The sequence below is a fragment of the Musca domestica genome, unplaced genomic scaffold, assembly GCF_030504385.1.
Source record: "Musca domestica strain aabys unplaced genomic scaffold, Musca_domestica.polishedcontigs.V.1.1 1, whole genome shotgun sequence".
Lineage (NCBI taxonomy): Eukaryota > Metazoa > Arthropoda > Insecta > Diptera > Muscidae > Musca > Musca domestica.
In genome coordinates this window covers 9,269,505-9,289,549 of record NW_026712114.1, presented here as the reverse complement: position 1 = coordinate 9,289,549, position 20,045 = coordinate 9,269,505, and the positions used below count along the sequence as shown (strand labels likewise).

At 33.2% G+C, this 20,045-nt stretch overlaps 1 protein-coding gene across 1 annotated transcript in view; it reads right to left on the bottom strand.

Annotated features, from left to right (window-relative positions):
* The window catches only part of LOC101897989 (elongation of very long chain fatty acids protein 7), a 98,905-nt gene extending 82,761 nt beyond the window's left edge, over positions 1–16,144 (bottom strand). The window contains exon 1 of the mRNA XM_059118616.1: positions 15,549–16,144. Within this exon, the coding sequence (XP_058974599.1) occupies positions 15,549–15,551 (3 nt within the window). The 5' untranslated portion in view covers positions 15,552–16,144. The remainder of the gene's footprint in view (positions 1–15,548) is intronic.
* Between the last annotated feature and the right edge of the window lie 3,901 nt (positions 16,145–20,045).

The following is a 20,045-nucleotide window of genomic DNA, read 5'->3' as shown; positions in this document are numbered from 1 at the left end:
ACTAAATGGTACTAAATTTGGTATTGGGTGAAGAAATATAGCTAAAATCCTGAATTTTGTTATGGATGTCAATGTTGATTATGTCTGTGTCTGAGATTTGGAGGTGGTTTTGCAAATTTGTGCTATAATTGTTTGAAAAGTACTAAATGGTACTAAATTTGGCATTGAGTGAAAGGATATAGCTGAAATCCTCAAATTTTATATTGAGGTCTCCGTTTTTATCTGGAATTAAGATATGAAGGTGGTTTCAGGAATGTGTACTATAATTGTACGAAAAGTACTTAGTTGCACGAAAAGTACTAAATAGTACTAGATTTGGTATTGAGTGAAGGAATCGAACTGAAATACTGAAATTTTATGTGGAGGTCATTTCTGGTATATGTGTCTGAGATTTGGAGGTGGTTCTGGAAATGCGCTCCATAATTGTTTGAAAAGTACTAAATAGTAGTACATTTGGTATTGGGTGAAGGAATCGAGCTGAAATACTGAAAGTTTATGTGGAGGACATTTCTGGTATCTGTGTCTGAGATTTGGCGGTGGTTTGGAAATACGTCCCATAATTGTTCGGAAAATACTAAGTTTTACCAAAATTGGAATTGGATGAGGGGATAGAGTTGAAATCCTCAAATTTGATATTGAGGTCTCTGTTGATATCTGGGACTGAGAAAAGGAGGGGGTTTTTAAAATGTGTACTAGAATTGTACAAAAAGTACTAAATAGTACTAAATATGGTATTGGGTGATGGAATGGAGCAAAAATCCTGAAATATAGATTTTACTGTTGGTGTCTGTGGTTGGTATTGGATATGCGTACTATATTTGTACTAAATTTGAATATTGGGGAACTTAAAAAGCTGAAATCCTGAAATTTGATGTTAAGGTCACTGTTGGTATCTGAGGTTGGAACATGGAGGTTGTTTTGAAAATGCATTTTGTTTAAATTTTTTTGTCAAACTGAACAAATTGTGCATATTGAGTACTAACAAGTAAAAAAGCAGTAAGTTCCGAACCGGTCCGAACTTTAAATACCCTCCACCATTTGGAACGAATTTGGAAATTTTCAAAAAAATTAAATCCGTTAAAAATTTTGTTAAAATCTTAAAAATACCGAATATAGCCTCTTTTTGCGTCTATACGAAGACCTGGACCTGCATAGGCTATTTTGTCTTAAGCCATATTCAATCACGAAACTTGAAATATAAGTCCGTTGAAAAATGTAGCCACAATCATCAAAATACCGAATATAGGGAGGTGTCGTTATGTCAGGGCTATACCAAGACCAGTACCTGCATAGGCAATTTTCTATCACAGGTTGTAGTGCTTATTAGGAACTTCAAATACGAAATTTCAAACACTTTCAAAGAATATTGTACCTAAAATCGTCGAAGTACCGAATATAGGGAGGTACTGATGTAGAGGGACTATACGAAGACCTGAACCTGAATCTTTTCTGACATACCGAAGAAAATGCCGAATATAGGGAGGTACTGATATATGGGGGGCTATACGAAGAACTGAACCTGCATAGACAATTTTCCGTCACAGGCTGTAGTACCTATTAGGAACTTCAAATACGAAATTTCGTACAGTTTCAAAGAATATTGTACCTAAAATCGTCAAAGTACCGAATATAAGGAGATACTAATATTTGGAGGCTATACGAAGACCTGGACCTGCATAGACAATTTTCTCTCACAGGCTGTAGTGTCTATTAGAAACTTCAAATACGAAATTTCCAACACTTTCGGTGAATAATGTCGCCAAAATCATAAAAATATCGAATATAGGAAGGTACTGATAAATTGGAGCTATACGAAGACCTGAACCTGAATAGACAATTTTCTGACATGGACTATAGTTCCATTCTCTACCACTCTAAGTACGAAATTTTTAACAACTCCGGTGAATAATGTCGCCGAAATCATAAAAATGTCGATTATTGGGAGGTAATGATACATGGGGTTAAACGAAGACCTGGACCTGCATAGACAATTTTCTGGCATAGACTGTAGTTCCCATTACGAACTCTAAATATGAAATTTGAAACAACTCCGGTGAATAATGTAGCTAAAATCATCAAAATATTGAATATCGGAGTGCACCGTTGTATGTGGACTATACGATATCGTGGACCTATAGGGAAAAAATGCTTAGAAATAAGTTCTAGCATAGATTTTTTTTGAAAAATTTAGCTAAAATCATGAAAATACCGAATATACGATATCGTGGACCCATATGCACAATACTCTCCAAGGGGGACCTCCTTTTGTGTATTTTCAGGTAATCTCATTGAAAAATTTTGAATGCCACAATATTCAGGCATGTTTTTTTAAACGTGTTATTATTATTTACAACCCGACTTAATCACTTCTGTTTCCACAACGAACGACAAATAAAAACAATATCAATTTAATTCTCACATGCATTTCTAAGTGTACATATGTATGGCTGAACACTTGTGGGTAGGCAAGTGGATGGATGGATATAAATAAATGATATGTTTGTTACGCTATTATATACGGAACACATTGCTTATCGGAGACGACGACAACGTCGGCAACGGTGTCGCTGACGGTGACGACGACGATGATAAAACGACCGATACATATTCTAACTGACACAATGACGAAAGATAGCCTACGGCCTCCATTAGCGAGCTTTGGCGCGTCCACATACTGCCCGGGTTGTTGGTGGTGCTGTGTTTTTTGTGCTAGGTGCACAATTCTTTAGCTGTCGGCCAGCTATGCACAACTTTATGCAGTTTGTTGTTATCATAGTGTTGTTGTTGTCGTTTTAATTGATATTGTGGCAAAATCGTTGTAGTCTATGCAATCAAATTGACTGATTAACTTTTTTGTGATTTTTTCAGTTCTTGTTGTTGTTGTCTTCAAACGGTTACAATATCGAATTTGTTGTTATTATTAGTCGCTATTTTGTAGTTGTAAAATTTATTGCCATTTTGTATTTCCAGTTGTTTTTGTTGCTGTTGTTGTTGTTATTGCCGTAGAATTTCTACGCTCAAATGGTTGATGGCATCAGTGAATTTGTTATGGGCCAAGTTTACACCATTACCTGAATGTCCGTCCAAAGTGTGCACCTTGTGCGGGTTTTCGGTCGACGTTTAACATGGATACCGAAAATCATTGATAAAATTGATTGCCGATATTTTGTAATCCAATGAAAACAATTTTTGCCCTGAACGTGAGGATTTGTTAATAATTTAATTTATTTTTGTTTTTGCCTGAAATTGGTTTAGGGGCAAATCAGCTATGTTGGAGCTGTCTTATCTTATTTGAGTTTCATGCGGAAAGAAAAATAAAATTGTGTTCTAATTGGTAAACAGATCAAAATATGTGAGGCATGTGAGCTGAATAACCCATTACATGGTAAGGCAAACATGTTATCTTTTGCCTTATACAGGGTGAAATGAAAAAACTACAACCAACTTCAGACTGTAGTGGTTTCTAAGCCACTCTTCCGACCGCTAATGAAATTATTCCAGTGACAGCTCATTATATTGTTTACAAGCGTACAAAAGCATTTCACTGAGAATTTTCCAGAAAAAAAGTTATTCGTGATGGAATTCAAGCGTGATAGTGTGATTTCTTTATATTTGGCTGGAAAACCACAAGTGGCTATCATTAGAGCACTCCAGCATTAAAATGCGAATAAATCTTTTGTGTCTCATACCATCGCTCGTTACCGTGATACTGCTAACGTAGCTCGACCTCAAGGAAGTGGACGAAAGAAAACAGCAACATCAACCGAAATGGTTCGAAAAGTAAATATCGCAATGTTCCATTCGGCAAATATTGGAAAATGAGATCGAGGTAAAGCCATTGAAATTTCAAAAAGTGCAAGAACTTACAACGCAACTGAAAGAAAATAGACTCAAAAGAGCTAAAGAGTTGCTTCGCTTGGCTGAACTGCCGAATTTGATTTTCTCCGATGAGAAAACATTCGTTGTCCCGCAGTTTGTAAACAAACAAAATGATCGTGTTTACTGCCAAAGAGGTCAGCTGAAAATTTGCACTTTCGGTTGGCCACCAGAAGTAAAGCGCCGGCCATGGTGAATTGTGAAGGCGAAAATTCTTACCAAAGGTGACCAATTCGAACAAATCTAAACTTATTCTAAAATTTGAAAATTTTGCTCCCACTCTAAAACGAGTGAAGCCTGTTCGCTCTTCTTCAAACGGTATCGGAAAATAGAGAATGTTAGATTTTTTTCTAATTTCAGGAGTGCTACCGCTCGAAATTGAGCGAGTTTCACTCTTTACTCAAATTCGACTTAGTTTTTCGGAGGTTTAATACTTATCTGTAATTTTGATAAAACATTGACTAAGATATCACTAAACGTTCTTACTTACAAAGAGAGATCTCTCTCTCTCTCTAGAGAGCCAATAGAAATATGATTCCTTACCTGCAATGAAAAAAAGAAAAAACTATTAATATTTTCAAATAAAAAAACTGTTGGTAAATCTGAACATAAAAATATTAGTCGGTTTTGCCGATAGATTTATATCCTCAGCCTATGTCAGCTAATTAAAATACATATATTTTGACTTACATTATGTTTATTTGAAAATTTTGACCCTCTATGGGAGAGGTTCCGAGAGGGTGTGTTTCAATATTGTCCATTTCACATTTGACATAAGTCTGATATAGATATTAAAACATGTCCGGTTTAGACTATATTGACTACTTCTTCAAATTTATATAAGATATGTGATAATTTTTGGAAAATATTAAAATATTCGTAAGTTTGCGGATATAGTGTTCCACTTCATCTAATACTGATAATAAAAATACTGGAATTTGCCATATTTAGTTTCTTTAAAGATCTATTACCAATTTTTATGGGAATACATTGTAATCAAAATTTTAACCTTTCGTAGGGGAGGTAACATAAAGAGTGAGCCAATTAACCGTTACGCAAGATATGAGAGATTTAGTTATTTTTAATTGTGACTCCTTTGGGGGAGGTCCCAGAAGGGTAGGCCGATGTCTATCAACTTCAGATCTGGTGTTAATATAGGTATTACGATATGTGATATTTGAAGAGAATCTGAAGCTTATTTCGTATTTTATGAGCGTTTTGGTTCCTCAACATTTTGATTCCATTGTAGGGGAGGTATCAGAAAAAGTGGGCCTATATCTATCATCTTAACACCAGATCTTGTGTAAATAGAAATATTGGAATGTGTGAAATTTGAAGACGATCTGACGCATATTTCGAATATTATGAGAGATATAACAATTCAAAATTTTGGCACATTGTGGTTGTGGTACACTACTTATGGTAGCACTGGTAACATATTCCAAAGCTACAAGTGATCTTGTGTTGATAGAAATAATGAGATGCGCCGAGTTTGAAAATAATCGGAATGCGAATTTTGAGTTGTATGAGCTCCATGGTTATTCAAAGTACGATACCACTTGCGGGGAAGGTATCAGAAGAAGTGGGCCCATATGTACCATCTTCACAGCAGATATTGTGTAAATAAAACTATTAGGATATGTGAGATTTGAAGAGGATATGATGCATATTTCACAATTTATGAGAGATAGAATAATTCAAAATTTTGACCCGTTATGGGGGTGGTACCAGAAGGAGTGGTTCGACATATTCCAACTTCACAACTGATATATTTTACGAGCTTCAATGTTATTCAAAGATTTATACCCTTTGTGGCGGAGGTACCGAAAAGAGTGGACCGATATATACCATTATCACACCCATTTTTGTCGAGATGTGTGAAATTTGAAGAGAATCTCTTGCTCGACAGATATAATAATTCAAAATTTTGACCTGTTATGAGGGAGGTACCAGAAGGAGTGGTCCGACATTTTCTACCTATATATCATATTTTAGAAATATTGGTATCTGCTGAGTTTGAAATTGGATGTTAATTTCGTGTTTTATGAGCTTGATGGTTATTGAAAATGTTCACCATATTTGTGGGGAAGGTACCAGGAGGGATGATCCGTTCTGTACCTTCTTTATACCCGATCTTGCCTTAGTAGAAATATTGAGATGTGTGGACATTTTGAAGACAATCGGACTTTTTTTCACATTTTATAAGAGTTATAATTATTCAAAATGTGACCCTTTGTGGGGAGGAACGTAATGAAGTCGGCCGATATTTTTAATTTTCCCACTTGATCCAGCACTGATAAAAATGTTACGATTTGCAAAGTTTGCACAGATTTGGATGATCCCTTCTTGTTTTATAAGCTAACATAGTTTTTCTGAGAAAATTTCGACCTTTTGTGGAGGAGAAGAAGTTGACCGTTCCAGAAATAGTGGACCGATATTACCCTTTTCTGAATTTGATCTAGTTTCATAATAACACGATGTACCAAGTTTGGACTAAATCGGATACACCTTTCGGGAGTTATCGTGTCCACCAGAAACGGATTTGGTTCAAAGAGATCTAGTGTCTAAAATCGTTTTCTCGATGAGGCATGTTTTGGCTGCATCAAATTATATACACCCTCTTGTAGTCATATGACTGAGGGTTTACACTTTTGCCACAGCCAATTCCGAAAGGGGGAATTCTAAGTGGAGTTGGTTGGTGGTTTAAAACCCCAAAAGAGTTTCGAGTCCCTAGGACAAACTATTTAAGGCCCCTTTATATTTTCAACATTACTCCGTAAAATTTAAGATATAGCTTTGATATTTGAAAAAACGTAGCCAAAATGCATCTCGAAAGCATTTCGGGGGCCCAACCGACAGAAGATGAGATTTCAGGCATAATATTCAAAAAAAATCTAAAAATTTACATATTTGGAGGGTCCCGTACACTAGCAACGTTGGTGGTACAATAATAACTAATCAGATGGGTCTTTCGAATGTTAGGACGGGTCTTCCCAGTAGGACGGACGTCAGTGAATCGACTCCAAATGTCCTAAGTTGGATTATGGGTCCAATGATAATGATATATACCCTCTGTAGCCATTAGACTGCAGAGTCTACACTGTTAAAAAGACAATTTCGAAAGGAGTAATTCTAATTCGGTTAGTAGTTCAAAACCCCAAAAGAATTTTGGACTCATAGGTTTAACTATTTTAAATCTCTTTATGCACAAAGGGCCTCCAATATTCACCACTTAACTCCGCAAAATTTATAATATGGCTTTGAAATTTGAAAAGAGGAGTGGGGGTATCTTCATTTGAGGTCTGTACCACCGACGTAGCCAAAATGCATTTCGGGGAGCGAAACCGACAAAAAAATCTAATTTTCTGGTGAAATTTACAATTTAAACATTTACACTTTAGCAGGTTCTATAATAAATAATAACTTTGCTTTTACGAAATATTAACCCTATGGGCACCAACAGTGCAAATTTGGGACGCATCAGACATGCAGGCAGATGGTCGAATATCACTAAGTTTACTCCAAATATCCTAAGTTGGATTTCGAATCTAACACCATTTTTTTCTATGGAACAAATTTTAATCAGATGATATATACCCTCTGTGACCATTAGACTGGCGATATAAAAACATTAAAAATGTTTACTTAGTTTTTATTTTTAAACCTCTCTAAGAAAAAAGTCATCCTATCATTCACAACAACATCCAAATATTTCTCATCGTTGTAAGGAGTCGTTACAAAATCTCAAATACCATTAACCTCCAATATTGTGTAACCGTTTCGCATTTTTCCCCAAAATTTACATAAAACCTAATTTGAATTACTAACGCTGTGGCTATTAATAGATTTCGAAAAAAAAAAAAAATAAAATATATATAATTATTGAATGATTGATGTCACACAAAATATTGCAAAAAAAAACAAACTTCAAACTTTCAACTTTGTTGCTAAACCCCCGCGTCGGATTATGAAAATCATTGCCAAAGGGCCCATAAAAATGTCAACACTCTTTGGCGGTTTTTGTTTAGTAAAACCAAAAACAACTAGGTCTCAAAAAAAAACTTTCTTCTTTATTTTGCAAGTTTTTTTTAATTTTCGTTTAAAATTTGCATTATTAATTTTTTGCAATAAAATTAAAATTCAGGGTAAAAAATAGCTATCATATTACGTGAAAACAAAATTTTTAAAATAAATTTCTAAATATTTTAAGGTTATATTTTGAAATTTGTCAATAAAAACCATAAAAAATTTGAATGGTTTGATTTCAAGAGAAACAGAAAAGAAGAAACCAACAACAAATACGCATTGTGTGCAACATATTGAAATAATGAATGCATTGAAAATGAAAAGAAATAGTGAAAAAAAAAACAAAAAAAAAACTGAGAGAAGATGATGAAAAAATTCAAATCTTGTTATTATAACAAAAAAAAAAAAAAAAATTTCAAAAAATTTGATTCAAAAACATTTTCAAGTGGATCATCAGAGTGTGGCCTATAACACGATGTTCAACTATTTCTGGCTCGATTGGTTGGATGATGGTGAGGCTTGTGGTTGCATCAGTCCAATACAAGAAACTTGTTTCGAAGATGAAATAAATTGAATGAAAGAAAAAAACAAAAACCAACAACACGGATCTCCATGAATAACGAAGCTGTAAAACACAGCAATTCACCTGTATTTCGAAATCTGATGATCGGTGTGATTTGAGTGACAAGTGTGCGTGCAGGCATGCATGCCCTCCCCCCTCCTGGACCCCCTCACTCACAGTTGTTATCATGAGACAGTTAATTAAATAAATTTGATGTTATTTGTAAATAAAATTGACCCTGAAAAGTTTTATTTGTTTTAAATGAAATCGAATGTACAACCAAAACATGCACTCACAAACGCTCCTCCATGGATATTTCAAATTCCTGAAAATCTTCAGAAAAATTCGCCGCCACCACTGTAAAACAATAACCTGATTTCCCCCTCTATGAATCGATTGTTGCTTGGCTGGTGGCTAGTGGCTTGACAAAACTTGTTTCTTTTTTGTGTTTTCTTCTTTGTTTTCACGTTTATCCCCCATCATCAAATTCAAGGTCATTTCACATTTAAACGCTATCAAATCAAAACTGATTGTGCAAACTGCATCAGCATTTATGTTATAACTTTGAATGCAAGAAATGCCATCACCACCACCACCACCACCATTACAACCATCGTCGTCATCATCAACCACATCTGGTGCAACCAGAGCAGAAATCAGACACAGACACACTCTCACTTGCAATTGTCTGAAGAGAAAGAGAAATTGTAAGAAAAATCGTGTATGGAGACTTGTTATGACAAGATGCTTCGTCATTCATTTTTAGGTTTTGAGGGGGAATTTTTTGGGACCACTGCAGTGACATTGAATGGAACTTGTTTTATTGTTTTTTAGGTTAGGTCAAAGCATTGACTTTCAAAATATTTTGTGGAGACTGGGAAGGTCAATGTCTGGGAATGTCTTAACATGCATGTGTTGTAACACGTATTCGAACAACATATTTACAATCGTATTTTCACTTGAGCAATGCATAAACTGCACTGCACTTGAAATTACCGAAAGATTTGTCATAATTTTGAGTAATGGTGACAAACACAGAGAGAGATGGTGGAGAAGAGAATATGGCTCATTTATCCCGAGACAACAAAATGATCATGCTTACTTTGCACAGAGGTCAGCTGAAAATGTGCACCTTCGGTTGATCACCAGGAGGGTGTATTTAAGCCTTGGGCACGCAAACATTTTGGCCGCAGACCTTGAATATTCCAACAGGACACAGCACCACAGCACCACGGCACTCAGCACGTGCCACCCAAGAATGGTTACAAAATGAGGTTCCTCGCTTCATTTCCAGTGGACACCAAAATCTCCGCGTACCAATCCGTCGGACTATTGTGTCTGGAGTATGCTGGAAAGCAATGTTGACACTAAAAAATATCAAAGTATCGATCACCTCAACCAAGCACCTCGCCGGGAATGGGCCAAAATACCGCAGAGTAATATTCGGGCAGCGTGTGACGGTTTCATTGGCCGTTTGAAGACCATAATTCGTGCCAAAGGTGACCATTTTCATATAAAATATTCTAAAATTTGATGCTATTTCTGACATTCAATAAAGTTTAAAAAAAATTAAAAATGTAATGGGAAATGGGAAATGTATTAAATACAGCTCAAAAATACCTTCGATAAACTTTATCGAGATCGTTTCAGATTTGGATATAGCTCTCATATATATTTTTGGTGGATTTCATATCGATTGAGCGATGTCCTTTCGTCCATCCGTCTGTGGAAATCACTCTAGCTTCAGAACGAAATAAAGAAGGTTGATAAAATTTTATTCAGATGTGTGTTAGGTCTGCAGCACTATTGGTACTGAAAAACGTTTTGTTATAGCTCCCATATAACTGCACCGACAGATTTAAGGTTTTTTGTGTGTTTTAGTCACAGTTTCAATACGAATTTGTGATAAATTGGCAAAATGTGTTCCCATTATGGCAGGATGTGTTCTTTTGCATAGTTTTGGTATAGTCCTAATTATACCTCCAGATATTCGGTATTTTTATGATTTGTGTCACACTTTTCATCGGAAATGTTTCAAATTTGTAATTTGAAGTTCCTAATGGGTCCTACATCCTAGTACAGAAAATTACAAAAAATACAGGTCCACATCTTTGTATAGCCACCATATAACTGTACCTCCAGATATTCGGTATTTTGATGATTTTAGCGACTTTTTTCACCGGAATTGTTTAAAATTTCGTATTTGAGGTTTGTAGTGGGTGCAGGTCTTCATATAGCCCTCGTATAACGGTGCCTCTCTATATTTGGTATTTTGGATATTTAAGCGATATAATTCACCAAAATTATTTTAAATGCCATTCTCTGAAGTTGTTAATTGGTACTACCATCTGTTGCAGAAAATTTCCTTTACAGGTCCACAAGTTCGTATTGTCCCCTTATAACGGTACCTCCCTCTATTCTGTATTTTGATGATATAATCGACATTTTTCACCGGAATTGTTTCAAATTTCGTATTTTTTAGTGATGTTATTCACCAGAACTATTGTAAATTTATTATTTGAAGTTCCTAGTGGGTTCAACTATCTGTGACTGAAAATTGTCATGCAGGTCCACATATTCGTATAGCCCAAATATATCGGTACCTCTCTATGCGGTATTTTGATAATATTATCGACATTTCCCACGGAATTGTTTCAAATCTCGTATTTGAAGTTTGTTATGGGTGCTACAGTCTGTGACCGAAATTTGGTCGCATAGCCCCCATATAACTGTGCTTCCAGATATTCGGTATTTTGATGAATTTAGAGTAATTTTCATGGGAATTGTTTCAAACTTCGTATTGGAAGTTCGTAATGGGTGCTGTAGTCCGTGACCGAAAATTGATCATACAGGTCCACGTCTTCGTGTAGGCCCCCATATAACTATACCTCCAGATATTCGGTATTTTATTGATTTTAGCAACATTATTCACCGGAATTATTTCAAATTTCTTATTTGAATTTCCTAATGAGTACTACAGCCTATGACAGAAAATTGCATATTTAGGTCCATTACTTCGGTATTTTTATGATTTTAGTGACATTATTTACCAGAATAGTTTCTTAAATTTTTTAATTGAAGTTCCTAACGGATACCACAGTCTGCAACCAAAAGTGTACTATGCTGCTAATATAATGGTAACTTCCTATTTTTATGATTTTAACAGTATTTTTCAAAGTTTTTTTTTTTTGAAAATTTGGAATTTTCTTTTAAATGGTGGTGGGTATTTAACTGCTTTTTCCCTTGCTTGTGTTGTTGATTTTTATGAAAGCAACATTTATTTTTTATTAAAGAAATAAAACACTTTTTCAAATCATTTGGTAACGTAGAATACATTAATTTATAGTCGGCTCATATAGCTTCCACATGATTGCTGGGTATAAGATCGAATTTTGTAAATGGTGGAAAAATGTCACTGAAAACCGTAGTAATAAAATAAATAATTGAATAGATATTTTTTTTTAAATAAATAAAAATATTTTAAAGAACATATTTTACTATACGCAAATGGATAATCTCTCAAAAATTTTCAACTACAACGGAAAACAAAAACGTGAAAATTAATTTTATTCACCCGGGTAAAATGATTGTTACTTTCTCAATTGCATAAACCCCATTTCATACTTTTTTAAGAACATATGACCAACATTCGGTCCAACATGAATATGTATGTATGTCTATACACATCCGCATCTCTCGAATCAATATCATCTCATCGAATATTCTGTAAAAATCTAAACATAAACATTATGCCCTGTGGACAATGAAAATGTGTGAAATTTTTTCATTAGCACAATTAGAAACATTTCGTATTCTTTGCGGAATTTCGCCCATTTGATTCGTTTCGAAGTGTTGAATCTGCAATCTCAACATTTTTGTGCTACTGTGTCGTACTGGTGTAACACCTTGAAAATACTTTCATTTTGTTTGTTGTTATTTGTTTCTAGTAAATGTGAATTGCAAGAATTATTAACTTTTTTTAGGTTGTATAAATTGTTTTTGTTGTTGTTTTTTTTTTTATTTTATATATCGACAGCGTCAATGACATTTTGATGAACTTGAAGTGATGTAGAATGGTATGTTGTCACTGTTTTTTCTTCATCTATAAATCTGTTGAGATGATTCATGATGTTTACAACATGTAAAGGGCATTTTTTGATTTTAAAGATTGACATAATGTTTACAATTTTTAAGAAATTATTGACTATAGTATTAAATGTTCACAAACATAAAAAAAATAACATTACATATTTTACTGTTTTTATGGAAGTTAAAGATTTTCAAAAAGATACATATGTTTCAAAAGAATACGGTTAGAAAAATATTAATACTTAATTTGAATTAATTTCTTTAATTTATCATGTGGAAAAGTGGCAAACAGCGACAAAAGCTTATGTTTATTTTTCAGGGACAAAAAAGACAGAAGGAGGATCAAAAGATCGGACAAATAATTTCAAATTAAAATTATTGTTATACTTTGAAAACTATTCCAGATTGAGAAAAAAAAATTGGAAACCCTTGTCAAGTATTTTGGGATAGAGTTCTCTAGACTTAATAAGTCAAAACGATAGTAAATACGGATGTAAAAATCCATTGTGAACCAAAATGTCATAATACGGCAAAATTGAAAGAGTAATCTTCAAAATGCCGAAAGTTAGGATGTACCGTTAAGTGTTCTAAAATGTCAAAAAAAATCGAGGACACCCTTCGGTAAATAAATAATATTTTTAGAAAAGTGGGTCTACACGGGAGAGTTGCCAATGCTTTTCGGTAGTGAAAGTAGTAAAATAGTAATTACGATGTGTGAAGTTATATCCACATCAGATACGATTCTGATTATTACTAAAAGTTTTAAGAAATTTTGACATTTAATGACGAGGTATCGGAAGAAGTTTGAGATTGATATATTAGGTGGTAGAAAGAGATACCAGAAGTAAAGAGACGATGTAGAGAAATTCAAAATTGACCTTACTATGTTTTTGATCAATGCTTTTTTACCCTTTATGAGGTAGGTACCAGAAGGGACAGATCGATATTAACAATCGATCTAAGTTTTGTATAAATATGCAAATCCAAATTTTGGAACATCCTACATATGGAGGGTTATCCAGACATACAAAGAGAAGGCTAGATTGACCAATATTCTGTTGTTGACTTATATATTATATTTTATATACATATATTTTGCCCTTATAAGGTATGCAAATCGTGTTTCTAGTCCAGAGAGTCTAGTTCTAAAAAATTTTTTATTTTTCTACTTTGGGATATTGGTATGCGTCTCAAAATTATATATTATATTATTATATATTTTTTTGTTCACCATCATATAGATTCTTAATTCGTAACATTTAATTTGTAATCCGAGAATTCCAGATTAATCCAAAATATTTCAATTGTAATTCGAGAAATCCATTTACAATTATTATTGAACTTGTAATTTATATCATTTTATTTATATTTCTAAGATTTAGCCAATGTAAAAAAATTTCAATATATTGTTTCGAAATCGAATGAACTGACGACTGACGGATTAAAAATGAAATTCTGAAATTACAACTGAGATGTTTCGATTTACATCTGAATATTGCGTAAAAACGGTCTCATTTATAATTCGAAACATTTTGAATGTAATTCGACAATTTTATTATAATCGTAATTCCAATTGCACTTATAATCCGAATAATTTTATTTATAAAATGCGTAAAAGAAAAAAATGAATTTTTTTGTTTCGAATTTTAAGTTTGACATATCGGATTTCAAATAGGAAAAATTGGGAATTTCAAATGAAACGTTTTCAAGAATTGTCTATTAAAAAATTGCAACTGAAGTTCTCGAATAAGAACTGTTACGAAGTAAAAACGAAATTCTTGAATAACAATAAAAATGTTTCGAACTACATTCACATCAAACATTTGTCGATTCGATGAGAAAATTTTTATGCGAATATAAATTTGGTCTATATCTCAGCATTTTTTTATTATAAATTATTCTAAAATTAGATATTTATTAAAAAAACAAAAATTAAAAATATTACTTAAAGCCCCATGGATAATGCAATGGAATGACCCATATATGATGTATATTTTATTAATTCACTTGAAGAAAAAATAAAAGAGGTCGATCTTAATTTTCCAGGAATATCTATGAAAATGAGAACTGAAAAGATTAAAAAATGAAAATTTTTTTAAAGAAAATATTTTTCATTTTATATTTTCATAGAACACGAATCCAGACCCAGGGGTCTCTAATAATTTTTTAAATCCTTATTATCGAAATTTTCTCTCGGGAAGGACATTCTGGAAATATAAATGATACGTATGGATTTTCTTTTTTTTTTCAAAAAATTTTCATTTCATATTTCTAATAATTCCTAACTTCGTTAAAAAAAATCCTTTATTTTTCCAATTTTTTCATCTCTATCCCAATTATTCCATTATATTGGTCATTCTTAATTTTTTCGCAAAAAAAATATCCTTCAAAACTTGTTTTGTTTTTTCAAAATTGTATCCTTCTTCTTAAATTCTATCTCCCGAAACAGATCCTTTTAATATGTTTTCTATCTTCCAAAACAGATCCTTGAAATATGTTTTCAAAAATTTTCACTCTTCACAATTCCATTGCTAATTATTCCATAATTCCATTATTTCTGGTTATTTTCCAGAAAAAATGTCCTTTAAATTTTATTTTTTTTTTTAATTTTGCATTTTTTCTTTACACTTCTATACCAAAGCATTCCGTGGTACCATTATTTCTGGTTATTTTTATTATTTTTTTTACAAAGAAAAATATCCTTTTTTAAAAAAAAGTTATTTTTCCAAATTTTGCACTTTGAAGTTTTAGTTATAAAATTTTGCTTTCACGTGAAAAAAAAACGTGGCAAACTTTTTTTCCAGAACATACTTTGATGAAATTGTTTGTTGTTTTCTCATTTTTTTTTTCTTTCCAACAACAGATGTAGAAAAAAACAAATTCGAAATTTGTTAAACTTAATGATGGATGAAAACCCAAACACTTTAATTAACACTTTTTCTCATTGCAGACAATTTAAAAATATTTTTTTTTACTTTTCAATTTTTGGACTTACCATTTTGTAAAGGTTTTTTGTTTTATAAAACACTAAAAAATACGATTAAATTACGTTTTATGTAAAACGTTTCAAAAACTCTCTCCTTTGGGTTGATATCAGCAAAGTTTCAGTTTTGAATTTTTTCTTTCCGAGTTCACAGCTTTCACAAATTTTTTGGTTTCCACAAAAAATCACTTGTTGTTTAATTTTTCTGCACAAAAAAATTATAACACTATTTTTTGTTGTTTTCTTGTTTTTGATTTTTTGAACACAAAGAAATAATCCTTTTTTATTGCGTGGCTTTTTAATTCAGGATATTTTGTAGGTTATCTTTTTTCAATTTTTACTCTTTTGTATTTTTAATTTTTCTTCAATACTTTTCTTTTGTTTTTCCTGTGGCTTTTCTTGTTTGGTACTGTGTTTAAAGCTTTTTTTGTGTCCAAGCCCAAAATATCCAAAAAATTTATTTTTTATTTTAAAATAATTTTTATTATTAAAAACCGTTGTTTTTCAATGTTTTTTTTTCGTTCAGAGTGTTCCACAGACCACCAGACCAGGAAGACAAAACACAACGTTTCCGTTCACATCAAAATCACAGTAATACGTTTCATTTTGCTTTGTTGCTTTACTTTTATATGGGCCCACACAGCCGCAGTTCGGTTTGAGCCAAGTTTTGTCAAAATTCTGAGTGTAAAATTGCATTCAGGCCTGGTTCGGTTACCATAAAACCCAACTTCAAACCAAAAAAGCTGAGCTAAATGCTGAACAAATGATGTTAATCACAACACCTAAAAGTGTATGTGTGTGTGCGTAACAGAGAATGAGAGAGAGAGAGAGTGGTATTAAGCTGCTGTGAAATTTAATCAAAATGTTGTTGATGCTATTTTTGAATGCTTGAATAAAGCAACAGCTTGCTTTGCTTGCTTTGTCCATAAAATAACAGCAACAACATAACTCAACACCCATGAGAAGCTCAAAAATCTTACTCTCAAAAGCATTTCTTGACGGAAACTTAAAATGAGCTTAATTTGCTCAATGTAATGAAGAGAAATTCATTTTTGGTATAACACTTTTCCCACTCATGAGAATCTGAATTCAAGCCTCTCTTCATGGACCATTTGCGGCAGATGAGTAGAACAGAAATAGTAGCTAACGTTTAAACTCTCCAAAAACTATTTTTCTTTTATTTATGTGTCTGTTTCTATTTTTCTTTAAGATTATTGTTCTTATGTTTGTCGCAAAGAATGAGTTGGTCAGTCTTGTCTTAATGTACTTTGGACCAATCAAACAAGTAACAAGTTAGTACGTATCGATAGGTTTTGCAGACAATGAACATATTCGGGCTGGCATTACGACTATTAAAAAATTTGTTACGTATGAGGTGAGTGGCGCAATATTGACACTTTTTTGCACCTGGCTTTGGTCTAAATTACTTTTTTATTAGGGAGTCGCCCGATGTTAATAGAAATATAAGAATGCTGAAAAGAGACCAAAGGACGGACATCTGTGGATCGATTCCAAATGTCCTGAAATGGATTTCATTCAAAGAGACCTAGCTTCTTAAACCATTATCTCGTTGAGGCCCATTGGTATGGGAATCGAATGGGCGACCTTAGGTTTTGTATTGAGACATTAACATTCCGTGCTATAACTGACTGATCTAGAGTCAACGTTCAGACCAAACGGGTGAAGCTGGAATCTTGAAATTTTGCACGAGGATCCGTCTTAGTGCGTAGTCGTTTTAGAAATTCGTACTAAAAGGGTACGAAAAGTACTAAAAATTAATTAAAATTTTTGAATATTTGGCGTTAGTGATGGAGTGTAGAGTAGATGTATTAAAGGGATTTTAGAAATTCGAATGAGAACAAAAAATTCCAAAATGGTACTGTATTTCTAAAACTGTACTATTTTGGTATTATGTGAAAGCATACATTTAAAGACTTGAAATTTGATATGAGAGTCGATGTTGGAAAGTAAGTTTGGAAATATGTACTAGGTTGTGGTTTTGGAAATATGTACTAGGTGTGCGAAATGGTACTAGATTTGGAACAGTTTGGTAAAGGGTAAACGGATAAAACTGGCATTTTGAATTTTTTTAATAGATGTAAATGTGTACTACAAGGGCACGAAAAGTACTAAATAGTACCTTATTTGGTACAATTTGCTATTGTGTCAACATATAGCGCTTGAAATTTGGTATTATGGTAGCTGTTCATGTGTCCAGGACATATGGAGGTGGTTTTGTAAATGTGTACTATAAATGTACAAATATACTAAATGGAACTATATTAGGTTAGAAGTAAAGGGATAGAGCTGGAATCCCGAAATCTAATATTTAGATTACTCATGGAATCTGCATTTGAAATTTGACGTTGGTTTAGAAATGAGTCCTACATTTCTACAAAAAGTAGTAAATGGTACTAAATTTGATATTGGGATAAGGGATGGGGCTGGAATCCTGAAATTTGATATTCATATCTCTGTCAGTATCTGGAATTGAGATATGCATGTGGTTTTAGAAATATGTACTATAATTGTACGAAAAGTAGTATATAGTAATATATTTGGGTATTCGGTAAAGGGATAGAACTAGAATCCCAAAATCCCGGTTGTTTGGAAAGTACTAAATGGTACTAAATTTGGTATTGGGTGAAGGGATAGGGCTGGAATTCTGAAATTTGAAGTAAGGAGGTGGTTCTAGAATTCTGTACCATATTTGTACGAAAAATACTAAATAGTACTAAATTTGGCATTGGGTAAAGGGATAGGGCTGGAATCCTCAAATTTGATACTAAGGTCTCTGTTGGTATCTGTGATTAGAATATGGAGGTGGTTTTTGAAATGGGTACTGTAATTGTATTGGGTGAGGGGATAGGGCTGACATCCTTAAAATTATATTGAGATCTCTGTTAGTATCTGAAATTGATGAACGAAGGTGGTTTTAGAAATATATAGTACATATTACATACATAATTGTACGGAAAGTACTAAATAGTACTAGATTTGGTATTAGATGAAGGAATAGAACGGAAACGCTGAAATTTGACATTGAGGTCTCTGTTGGTATCTGGTATTGACATATACAGGCGGTTTTGGTTTACTATTGAGTGAATGTATAGAGCTGGAATCCGAAATTTGATATTGAAGTCTCTGTTTGTATTTCGTGTTGAAATCTGGTGGTGGCTTTGCTAATGCATACTATAATTGTCCGACAAATATTAAATAGTACAAATTTTGGATCACTGTTTGTGTCAAGGATGGAGAGATGTAAATTGTTTTGGATATGCGTACTAAATGTTACTAAATTTGTTATATTTCTCTCGACCTATAACCTGAGATGAATATGGAATACTTCGGTCGACAATATCTGGTACCTCCGCACATTTTAACATTTTCTAAAAATTCTCACATATTTTATACAAAGCGAAGTAAGTAGTCGATATAGTCCAAATCTGACAAATGGATAATATTGACCCATTCCTTCAGAGGGTCAACAATTTGAATAATCATAACAAAAGTCAAAATATATTCAAAAACCAGTAAAGAAAGTCTTAAAGACGGGCGGGGCAGACTTTATGATACCCTACACCACTTTGCTAATTTAGTAGAGCTCCACATAACAATTAAAAGTTTTTATTGGAGAATTCAATCATACACGCTATGATTATAGCTATAATTTAAAGTTCAAAGGACTAAATATGCCGAAGCATTTGTATCTTTTAAATTCGGACTTGTATTGCCCATTTGGTGCACAATTAATTTGAAATCGGATAAAGATATATATGGGAGCTATATCCAAATCGGAACCGATCTCGATAAAATTTGGCAAAGATATTTCTGAGTGGTATTTGATATATTTCCCTGAAAATCGTTGTTACGGAGTGCATATTACGGCTGTGGGTAACAAATATAACAAATCGGATGAACATTATATATGGGAGCTATAGCTATATCTGAACCGATCTTCACCAAATTTGACATACTAGCTTCTAGACTCAATTCGGTCGTAAGTGCCAAATTCCATCCCATTTGGACAAATATTAGACGTTTGGTGCACAGAAAAGGGTAAATCGGACGAAGTTATATATGGGAGCTATATCCAAATCTGAAGTGATCTCGATAAAATTTAACAAAGGTATTTCTGAGCTGCATTTGATATATTTCCCCAAATATTGTTGTTACAGAATGCATATTACGGCTGCGGAGGACAAAAATAACAAATCGGATGAACAATATATATGGGAGCTACAGCTGTATCTGAACCGATTTCGATTAAATTTGGCATACTTATTTTCAGGCCTAATTTGGTTGTATGTGCAAAATTCCATACTATTTGGGCAAATATTAGACGTTTGGTGCACAAAAAAGGGCAAATCGGACGAAGATATATATGGGAGCTATATCTAAATTTTGACCGATTATCTCCAATTTCAATAGGGTTCGTCCTTGGGCCAAAAAAATGATATGTGCAAAATTTCATCTGGATAGGGAAATAAATGCGAACTGTACTTTGTT